The sequence below is a fragment of the Acipenser ruthenus genome, chromosome 28 (genome assembly GCF_902713425.1).
Source record: "Acipenser ruthenus chromosome 28, fAciRut3.2 maternal haplotype, whole genome shotgun sequence".
Lineage (NCBI taxonomy): Eukaryota > Metazoa > Chordata > Actinopteri > Acipenseriformes > Acipenseridae > Acipenser > Acipenser ruthenus.
Window position 1 is genome coordinate 14,564,628 of NC_081216.1, and position 11,972 is coordinate 14,576,599.

The following is an 11,972-nucleotide window of genomic DNA, read 5'->3' on the forward strand; positions in this document are numbered from 1 at the left end:
CAACCCAGTCTTGTAATATTTGTCTCTGAACAAGAAAAACAAGGTCTCTCTGCTCCACACCTGTTGAAACATGTCTTTGAAAGTGCCTTGGTCATTGAGTTAGATGTCCCTAATAATTGCTTTCAGGTCACTCTGGCCACAAATGGCTCCACTGCTGAATACACACTTGTTGAGGAGGAACCATGGAAACATGAAAAATAAAGAATGCAGGCCCCTGCTCCAGCTAATCCTGATCTCCAGAAGCGTGCCTCCTGGTGAACCAACAAACAAAACAAACACACTAATAATTGGTTTAATACTTTAGTGCAAAATTATATTAATAATCTCAGCCATTCATGAACTAACTATTTAACTAGCACCTATTCATTGTGATTGTATTAGACTTGGATGGGAATTAGGTCTTTAAACCCTGTTTCATTTGGGCCTGCTGTGAAGAACAGAAACAGTTATTTGCATGGTTTTCCAGGGGCCAGCTCGCTACACATGCTCCGAGCTGAGCTTCAAGCGGAAGGGGTGAGGAGAACTCTTCAGCTTTAGGGTAATAAGTGGGCAAAGCAGAAAAAGAAATCCGTGCTCATTTCTTCTCTCCCTGTCTTTTCGAAGCATCCCTCCACCCCTTCATCACTCCTTCAGTCTGAAGCTACACACACGTACATTAGGAGAATATACCACTGTCCAGGAATAAGGAAAGATATTGAACCCATGCTAATAAGGGAGTAATTAAGGGTTTTGTTTTGGGGGATCAAAAGACAGGAATCCACCCTTTAGGTACTCAGGTGAAATTCCCTGCAGTATCAGTTCTACCTCAAGGTGTTCTGACACTTTTCAGCTGCTCTGTTATCAATTAAAACACTTTCCAGATAAAGCAGCCTGATCGCTGTACACCAATAGTATTACAAGAGGGAAAAAATACGGAATAAAGGTGCTGTCCTTAGTTAAGAATTGCATGCAATTATAGAGTTATGGTTTATGAAGACATTTTATGTTATGGCATAACTATATGAGCATAGGTCTGTGTATATTTAATGCAGAGCTATGTTTATAGCTGGTACTGTCTTTACTTTTCCAAACATGACCGCCACAGTTATTGAGTAAGTGGTTGCTAGAGCATTAGTGCCTTACCACTATGTTAAAAGACTACATTTTGTTTCTTCTTTTACCTTTTCTTTATCACATTGACACTTGTGATTGGGTGGTTTCTCCAGTAAGTTTTAGCCAAGTTCATCCTGTCTTTGGACTGTTATCTGACAATCCACTCAAACTACTTTCTGAAATGAAGAAATCAAATAACATGTCCAAAGTCAGGAGGGAATTTAGCTTTAAAGTAGGGTAGAGACACTGTTAAAGATTGTTCTTAATGTCCCTATAGGAGCAACAGAACTGATCCACATAAATGAGCAAGGGGAAGATAACAACACATTCAAATGCAATTAAAGCTATTTACTCTTCTCTAAAAAAAAAAAAAGCAATGGCCACTTTATCAATAACTATACATCCCAAAAACATTTCACTGGACTGAGTGATTGTGGCACCGTATTTCACTTACTCCTATTTTACAGACAGTTGTATGTTTCAATTACACCTTTAACATTCCAAGCGTTGGCTAAGCTACTGTAACAGCATTGCATGAGCGTTCTGTCTGATTCTCTGTCGCATATTGGAAGGCTTTCAGGCTGCTTTAGTTTTTTTTTAAGAAATGATTGCAAAACAGAATCACATAAAACACATAAAGGTGTAACACAGATTAAAGCATTAAGTAAATATCCTGAGCATCAAAAGAAACTTAACACTATTATAAAACATTGATTTACAAAAAAATAAGGTATATAAATGATGGACATTGATGAAATGTTTTTGGTTTCTTTTTAATCACTTGATCATTCATCCTTGACTATGACACGCTTGAGTGACTGCACTTACTCACCTAATTAGTGAGACAGTTGATTTGACCCTGGATATGGAGTGATTTCAGCTGTTGAATTGCAAGCTTGAATAAAAGCAATAAAGAAAATCACAGAAAAAAAACAATATGCCATGTCTGTCAAGAGAGCAGGGCCTTTGTGCAATCGGCATGTTGGAGGTTGGACTAGGGCAGCGTACTGTGGCTAGCCGTCTTGGGTGCTCACAGCCAGCAATTTCAAACCTGGCAAGACGGTATAACCAGACACACTCTGTCAATGACAGGCTATGAATTGGGAGACCAAGAGTCACAACACCTGCCCAAGATTGACAGATCATTTTGCAGCATCTTCCTGATGTCAATTGTTAATCAGCACAATAAATAGTCACTGCAGCTGCTCTAAAACAGAGTTTGTCATTTTTCAATCACATCTAGTGAGTTTTATCGAAATATAAGTGATACGTTTCTTTTGATGCTCAAATATAAGTGATACGTTTCTTTTGATGCTCAAATATAAGTGATACGTTTCTTTTGCTGCTCAGTATACTTACTAATTATTTTAGGAATCTATTACTGTACTGACTACTCATGTAGGAGATTACAAACTTTGTTCTGCTTTTTGGATGTTGCTTATTCTGTACGGTTTCAAATCTATATACATCACCTTCCAAGGCTATTAAGACAGATAAATAAATGTAAAATGACTGCGGTGGGCCACTCAGACTGCTTGCTCACAAAATATCTTGGTATCGCTGAAAATATAATTGTTCCATCTTCAAATGCATACAGAATGAGAGATCAATTATCTAATATCCAAAATATTATAAATGTACTACTAACAAGAATATTTGTTCTTCATGATATTTGTTCCCCAAATAACTGATTTTTGCAATCATGACTGTCCAGACTGTTAGCATATGGAATGTCAGAACGGTCACAAAATTAAAAACAAATGAACGACTCCTGCTTGATCTATATTCCTGGAAATGGAGAACAAATGAACGACTCCTGCTTGATCTATATTCCTGGAAATGAAGAACAAATGAACAGCTCCTGCTTGATCTATATTCCTGGAAATGAAGAACAAATGAACCACTCCTGCTTGATTTATATTCCTGGAAAATGGAGAACATTTTGGGGTTCAACTGTCATTTTAATTTCAAACCTTACAAAAATTTATACAAATTTCAATTGTATTTATTTATATAGCGCCTTTCATACCACAGTATCTCAAAGCGCTTTACACGTTGATTAAAAGAACAAAAGTATGCCGTATCAAGAAGAAGTAAAAATTACAATAAATAATAATAATGATATCAATAATAACAAAAAACTACTGAAGAAAACTAGAACTGAATAAGACTGATAGGTAAAACACAATGTCTAAAAACAGATATAAAGAAATCAAATAGAAACAATTATGTTTGTAAGTCAAGTTAAAAAAGCTAAAATATTAGCATATAACTAAAACATTTTCTCTTCTCCTTTTCGATTTTTGGAAGGCACAAAAGGCCAGCGTTAGCTGACCAAGGTGCACAGAGGTTTAAGACCGTTATCTTTTCAGGCAAGTAAGCACGTGATTCTGATTGGGGTCAAATTGCCCACTCTACATTAAATGTCAAATGAACTTGGAAGTAAATTGATTAAATAAACACATATAGATCTTGCTGAATATTTTTTTTAGGTTGCAGGGTGGAGTTGGCTTTATTACATTGCATTATAGTACATTACATGACATGTTATTAAATTGTAATGAGCTATACCAAGAAAAACTCAGAGTTGCTCAACAGAAAAACAGATGCTTTCACTATTTACATAGACCAGCAGTACAAACCTGAAGGCTGATATAGGGAAGGCATCTGGGTTGGCAATGCACTGTATAATGCATGTCTGTAACATTTTCCAGTAATTCTTAAACTATTTGTGTTTCACCAAGACATGTCTAAGTACAAGTTTTTAATAAACAATCTCGGGGTCTCACATTATGATATCTTCAGCTGTACTTCTCCTTGCTTGTATTGCCTTGTGCCAATACCGACTGAAGCAATCGGGGGCGTATTTAAAATAATTGTGTTGCCCATAATAATAATTTTGTTGAATATGATTTTTTAAATGCTTGTCAAATACATTTAAATAAATAAATAAATCTATGGCTTAATAAATATGTATTTGAGACAAAGGATTTTAACATTTAAACCAAATGCTGATGGGTTAAGAATGGCTGGGAAATCCAAATTTATATAATACATGTCCTGCTGAGTAGTAACGCAGCATGTTGAGGGGAAGTGGGGAGCTAGACTTTTGAATTGAGGCCGAGCTAAATCAATATGCAGGGCCTTCATCAGCGAAGCCTTTGTTTATAATGCACACATAATGGGGAGATTTGACCCTCCTGCCTCCTTCTTAAGGAAAGATGCTTTTATGTTGGGTTTTACTGGGTCGTAATGCATTTGTTCGCTTGGTTGTACACATGGCCCAGTTTCTACTGTCGCACAACCCATTAAGGAAATTTATCTTATCTCCTATAAAATGCAAATAAATAGGCTATCTTAATTGCAGGGACTTTTTTTTTTAAACAAACCTTTTCCAGCGATAAATGCCACATCAGTAGCATTGTTTTGGGGGTTTTACTTGTTTTAGTATAAAGCTTTATTTTTAGCGTCTTTAAAATCCCAGGAGGTTAATTAAAAATGCTGCGATTTGAACTGTGTATATGGTACAATCTGTGTATGTAAAAACTGGATTTTGCTTTGATTTAGAATCGGTCACAGCTGTTGCCAAGGAACTGAGATAAGTGTTCTGAAAAATGAATAGTTTATTAAGATTGCATTTTTCTGGAAGTATACAGAGTATTAAAGCCTGAAACCTACAGCCTTCTAAATTCACTACTGTATGCGTGTCTTGCAATGTCTTGGAGCATTTCCCTGAGAAAAGGTGTGGGGGTTTGAAGTCAGCACCAAATCATTCTTCTACTAATAACTGGAATTCAGTTTTGAAAAGCACACTGCCCTAGAGCTACTGTCTGAGAAACGGTCATAGTTAACATTCCAAATTCACCATTACTTTGGCCGAAGCTAAGCAGTTGTCTCAGTCCAGCATCCCTGGCTCACAGTCTGGGTTGAGGGAGGATCCACCTACCGAAACTGTAGAGCCCCCTACCGACCTTAGAACCTTGCATACAGGAAAATATACTTGAAAACTTTATCCTGTGCTGTTTATAGATAACCCACCTTTTAATAGGGAGATTATCCCTAGGTGCAGGGACACATGCTCCGGCTGTTAGCCTAAAGCTCATGACTGTTCTTAGCTCCCTTGAGGGGGTCTCTTCAAAGCACCACAGCGTATGTCTGATGTTGGCAATACGCCACAGGCCTGATAATCAGGAAAGGAGAACAATGACTTGATATCAAGATTTTAAAAAAACAGAGTACATTCCTTATAGGAAAAAGGGGGTAAATCATTTTCTCTCAATAGAACCAAATGGCAAAACCATGGGACCAGATGTTTGTATTTGTGTTTGTTTTTTCTCGATGTCAACCTTGCCTTGAAGATTATAACTGCAAACAGAGCAGACAGTGGGATGATTAGTGTTTTTACCGTAATCATTATTTTTTAAAATAGAATTGAATTGGGCATTCGTGTTGTTACAATCAATTCCTTTCAGGTTTATATCTGCAATATTTACTGGCAATGTTAAGAAACACATGAAGTTTCATATATACTGTATACATGTGTACATATCTAAATTATATATACAACATACCCATAGACAGAAATATATACATGTGATATGTACAGTTTCTTCTGTACAGTACTCTACTATGTACAGCATATCAGAATCAGTTTATATACTGTTGAAGGCCTTTCCTATCTCTATGAATAGATGGTAAATGCTTTTTGAAAATCTTTTACATTTTTTTAGCATTCCCTTTCACAATCTCACAATGAGTACATTCAGTTGTCAAAGACAAAAATATTGATGTTAATGTGAAAAAATACAAGTCAGTTCTATAAATTTGATGCAAGACAAAAATATTGATGTTAATGTGAAAAAATACAAGTCAGTTCTATAAATTTGATGCAAGACAATACTAATAAACTATTTAGCTAAATCCCTTTTTATTCTCAAACAATTCTCTTGCTGTTATTTGTTGTGACAGAGCAGGTATTAACCAGACAGGCACTGAGTGTAAAAACACATTCTCTATATTTACAAAGTAAAAGTACTGATTGTTGTGAAAAGCATGGAGTTTAAATGTAACGAGTTTTGTACCACTTTCTTGGAGCATGAGATAAAGTGCCTCCTTGCACTTTAGATACCGTAGGTAAAAGATGTCTAATTTCTGTGAAATGGTGTATAGAGATAGTGTTAATTTGTGTGACTATTTTGTAATGCAATAGACATTCCTCCCATGTGCTCTGTAAAAGAATTAGCTAAAAAAAAAATAAAAAAAAATGATGTTCTGCATTTGAGTAACTGTTTTACATAGTAGTCTTGCATAGCTGTACTAGTCAAATATATACATATCTATTTTTTTGTATCTTATGTAAACATTTAAAATGTTTGTTCCATGAAATTGAGTCATGTGTGCATTGATTTTATTGTATAAATATATTCAATGTTAATTTTGCAATCCAGAATTTTCCAGAGATGGGCACTGATGATGCTCCTGTGAACAATATCCACAGCTGAAAGGGTCTCTGTTCGGTGTAACTGGGTTTACAGTTTAAGCCTATCTAGGAAAAAAAGTCACATTTAATTAAATTATCAGGTTTTTCATTATTAAATGCTTCTTGTATTTGAGGACCCCTCTGAGGTGACCGTGGCAGTGCCTGTCTAAAATTCTTCCTCAGATCTTCAGACAGTGCCTGGTGCAACTGGGAAAACTGCCTGTGAAACATGAAATGGTTTACTGTATTTATAGATTCACAAAAGACACAACAATTAAATGCCTGTGTTTTTTGCCTTGAATTAATTTATCTAAATGTCCCACCAGCTTTAGAAAGTTAGTAATATCTGCCTCAAATCTGTTGAATGTAGCAATATCTATCTCATTTATTACATCTCGATAAATTAATTCAAGACATTAACACCGCTTTTATGCACTGTTACTGATATAAAAATAAAAAATAAAAATCAGCCAGGGTGGCATATCCTGAATGTATTCCAGCTGAAATCAGATTCTGTTAAATGTGGCTTTTTTTCATTACTTTAAAAGAAAGTATCAGTTTGAACACATGCAAGTATTTGTAGGCATAATGTTTATATGATGAGTCAGTTAATGTACACGTCTATTTTCTACAGTGTTAGAGTAGTGTAGTTCAAGTATTTGGGAACTTTTCTCACTTCAGGTTTGAAATACTATAATGATCTGTTTTCTGAATTTCCTATTTTGTGTAGCTGTAATTCTGATGTAAAAATAAACACATCCGCAAGCAATCCATTCTATACCAGACCAGTTGAAAACGCTGTTAATACAGTACATATCACTAAGTGTTGTACCTTTGGTGTACATAAGACTACTGAAACTAATAAATGTTGATTCATAACTAACTCTGTTTTGGGACTGTCGATTGATTTATTGTACAATTTATGAAAATGACACCTAACTCACACACAGCCCTCAAACCAGGGACCTATAGTGTAGAAACCACTAAAAAAAAAAAATAAAAAAAAAAATAAATAAAAAACCCACATTGTGGTTAAATGAAATCTATCCAAAACTAGTAAACACTCAATGTCTTTTTCAACTTATAGTGGAAACATTTGTCACTGAATAAAATGTTCTTTTACTATTTCTAAAAAAAGGCTAGAAATCCTGCCAAGAAAAGTCACTGCAGAAGTTGGTTCTCAATAACAGTTTTTTTTTTTGTTATTTAGGCAGCAGACAAATGCAGGACTTGAATCACAAATGAATCCAGAAGATGAAAGGGTTTTCTTAAAAACAGGCAAAGAACCCAGACTCAGTAAACTACATGTTAGGCTTTAACAGATTTGGGTACTGTTAGTATTCCAGTCCCTGCTGCTCACTGTTCACTGCTCAAAGAGGCAATTAGAAACTAGGCTCTGATACTGGTGTTCATGAATCCCTTGTTTCAGTTGAATTCTCATTGGTGTTGATTAACCATCCGGATGAAGCATCAGATAAATTGTGGACTGGGGATGTCCATGGTCAACTGCAGTCATGTCAGAGAAATAGGTGATAGTCAGAATGCCTCCTAAAATTGCTTTCATAAACGGTGGTTCAAACAATCCTTCAATCCCTTTTTCAATGCTCAGTCTTTAAACCTGCTTTCTTCGTAGCCCAAAGATCATTACTGCGCCATGGGCACTGTAGGTAAAATACATATTACATATTTTATTAGACACTAATGAATCAATCATGATTGAGCAGTCAAAGATGGAAAAACAAAGAAAAATGTATGAATGAGAGAAGGGCATTCAGCCCGTCCAGTCCCTAGCATCAGATTGGTCTTAAAACTTTGTCAAGCTGGGTCCTACAAGATCCAACTGATTCAGCATCAACAACATGACTGGGCAGCCCATTCCATACCCTCACCACTTTCTGTGTGCAGAAATGTCTCCTTCCCTCTCTACTTAATTTCTGAGCTGTACTTAACGCATTGGTTACTGTACAACACCCCCACTGGCAAACAGCTAAACAAATAATTTGAAAAGTGTATTATAGCCAACATGGATGATAAAAATAATTACATTTATAATTAGTTGACCCAAATTATCAGGTTTTTTTTGGAGCAGGGGGTGTTGCAGGTAGTTTACACAGAAATGTAGGTTCAAGAACAACATTTATAAAAGCTTAGACACAACAAATACTACATTATACATATTTTCATTGCATTACTTGTCCTTTGAGGTACCCCTGCCCATAATTTAGCTTGGCTGATAAGTGGAAAGGCTGACTGTAGGGAAGCCATGGGCAGGATAGCTGCACTCCCCAAAATGACGAGGCCAGTTAACCACAAAACCGTGGGACACTGCCAATAAGATTACCTAACCTTTGTTAGCTAGCGAGGGGCAGGAGCTGCTACTACTCAAAATAGTGAGCTATTTTTTAATAAACACAATAACAGAATGATTATATTTTACTACGTAACGATACTAGCTCAGTTGGAACAGTTTAGCCACCCAAGCAGCCGACGCTGCCCCTTGGGCCACGTGAGACAGCGATTGTTGATCCCTGAGTGAGCCTTGGCCCAGGAAAACCCATGCATGGTTCTAGAACATGACTGCAACCTTAGTGTCCTGAGTAATGAAGGCGGGGCAACGGTACGGTTGTTGCCCACCTTGAACAAAACAAGGATTTAAGCCAATAGTAGTATGATTCATTTATGGCCGACCTAGGGCACGGTAGCTACCTACAGCCTATGGGGTTGGTCCCTGGCTTTAAGGAGGTGGCGGCAGTGCGTGTGCCACTCCCTGAGCCGGAATGCCCAAGGAATCCTTTCTGAGCTATAGAGCTCAACTGCTACCAATACCGCCAATTAGTCGCCACATGAAGGGAGGCTGTCAGGAAGAGAGGGGTGCTCGGAGACATTCAACTTTGCATGTTGAGTTAGCGTGACATGGAAGAATAAGGACAGAAGTGGGTATCAGTGAGAGCAACAGTAATACAAGTTCCAGCCTCAGATTGATCTGTTTTAAAAAGCAGGATTGATACGGAGCATAACTTTGTACTGGCTTCTGCAAAAATTAAGCAGGCATTCTCAATTGCGAAAGCCTGCTTTGTGAACTACTTTGTGGAGGTGATTGCAAGCAAGAAAGCTGCTTTGAGTGATAAATATTTCAGCTCAGCTGAAGTCATGGGCTCAAACACGCTTCACGAGTGAATTAAGCACCACGTGAGGAACAATGCCCTTCATAGGCAGTCGAAATGGCTGAGCCCATTTCAAAACAGGAAGCTTGAGCTCCTGGGTAGACTAAGTCAATGTTGACATGGCAAGCTGAACTAGCTGCCAGATAGACCTTTAATGTAGAAGGGGATTTCCCCTCGTCAAACAGGTCCTGCAAAATTGCAGTATTACCCACGAGGCAGACACCACATCTGAAAGACACTCCACTTGTACCCGTACTGGGAACATATGGACACTGCTCTGGCATTCTGTAGGGTGTCAGTAACCCTATTGGACAGACCCATATGGCTCAAATGCAGCTGTTTCGGGGCCAGACCCAGCTACAGGCTCGATGGGTCGGAATGCCATAAGGTCTCCCGCACCTGACTGAGCAGGTCGCGGCTTTGGCAGATGCTCCGGGTGTTTGTGCTGGCTCCACGGCTTCAGCTCCCATCATAGTCTCTGTCTGCACAACAAAACAACAAACAAACAAAATTCTGGCTTGTTAGATTTCAGCTTAAGGGGTTGTACTCCTGTAGCTGTGTCCCCTTTGTACTGCCCAACTCCTCCCTGTGATCAGCACGACACCACGCTCTTTCCAATCGCCGACATTCACTCCCCGAACAAGAGCGGGACCGTGCTTTAACTGCAGTGAGTAGCCAGTCTGAACGGTAGTAAGCATCCAGATTTCCGAAGTGCACTGACGCCAGTACTCCAGATGGCTCCCTGAAAATGGGCCCTGGGCCTGTGGCAGCAAACTCCTAGAGCTGCTGCATGGCTTGTGGCTTGGCTTGAGGTTTCTGTCACTGCACTGGGTGGCAGAACCTACCCGGTTCTGAACACCACCTCTAGCAGCAGGCACAGCCAGCTGTGTCGGTCTTTGAGGCTGGTGGGGCCTAGGGCACCAGTATGCCATTGGTTTGCACACTGGGGGAGGTCGCTTAGGAAGCAAGCAAACCAGCTCTTGTGGATTCCTGTGCATGCTGAGAGCACTGCAGCATCTCTTCCACTGCAGGACCAAATGTATGCCCTGGTGTAATAGGGGCACCCAGCAGCAGTGTTTTGTCCCCGTCAGGCATGCGTTCCTGGGAAAGCCAGAGCTGCCTATGTGCAGCTATCAGCGCAACCAGGTTCCTGCCTACAGCCTGCCCATTGAGCTTTGACACACGGAGCAGATTTCTGTTAACCAAGCGCAGCTCATCCAGTTGTTGTGGTGGTGAGGGCCTGTGGTTCTCAGAGAAGGACCACAGCAAATGCGACTGGTAGGCTACCAGGATGCTGTTGTAGTTCCCAAGCCATGCGGCGAACGCACTAGCTGAATAGGCTCTCTTGAGGATCACCTCAGAGACCCGGCACTTAGGGCAGGCAGCGTCCTTGAATCGGAGCCTGAAATTAGGCGCCTGGGCCAAGGCAGCAATACAAGCCCTTGCCATGCTCTGGCCCCAGGCAGTAAGAGCACCTGTGGTGCTTGTCCTCAATAGACAGACTGGTCTTGCATGTCTCACAGGGATAAAACCCATGCAAGTAGCAAGCAATGCAGTGTACAGTATTACAGTTGCTGTCTCAATCTGCCTATAGGTAATCGACCGGACAGGTCAAAACCCCAGTGGGGCCGGTTCGGTGACTTTAGCACCAGGTCGGTACGGTATGGTACCGGGTTGGAACAAGTATAGTACCAGGATGGTAGTGGTTCGATACCAGGTTGATTCGATACCAGTGTGGTGACTGTTAGCACTGGGTTAGTACAAGAATGGCACTGGAACGGCACAGGGATGGTACTGGTGCAGCAACCTCGGTACTGGGTCGGGAACAGAGCAGATCGGTGACCTTGGTAACGGTACGGTACGGATCCACTGGTTCACAGTTACCGTGGGTGGCAACGTACAGGGCCACTGGCAAAACCACTCAGCCAATACCACACACAAGACTGAGAAAGCCTGATTGTTAGAATAGGCTAACAGCACTCATAGTAGTGATGCAAAAAATGTCACCAAAACGCCATCAACATATTGTGGGAGAGATTGCAAGCAACCACAATTGAAGCAAGTATCTTGGTCCTGCACAGCACTGCTGCAGCAGCTGTGCGTGTATTTCTGTAAAAAAAAAAAAGACAGAAAATACAACAGGAGAAAAAAATGTGTCCACAGAAAACAGTAATAATTAAGAGAGACTCAAGCCGCTGGCTTCACACAGGGCACAAGGCCGCTGCGGGACATCATAA

At 39.7% G+C, this 11,972-nt stretch overlaps 1 protein-coding gene across 3 annotated transcripts in view; it reads left to right on the plus strand.

Annotated features, from left to right (window-relative positions):
• The window catches only part of LOC117435065 (excitatory amino acid transporter 2-like), a 74,509-nt gene extending 67,055 nt beyond the window's left edge, over positions 1-7,454 (plus strand). For all 3 annotated transcript variants that reach the window (XM_034057965.3, XM_059003037.1, XM_059003036.1), the window contains one exon: positions 127-7,454. In XM_034057965.3, coding sequence (XP_033913856.1) covers positions 127-201 — 75 coding nt within the window. In that variant the 3' untranslated portion in view covers positions 202-7,454. The remainder of the gene's footprint in view (positions 1-126) is intronic.
• Positions 7,455-11,972: the final 4,518 nt, after the last annotated feature.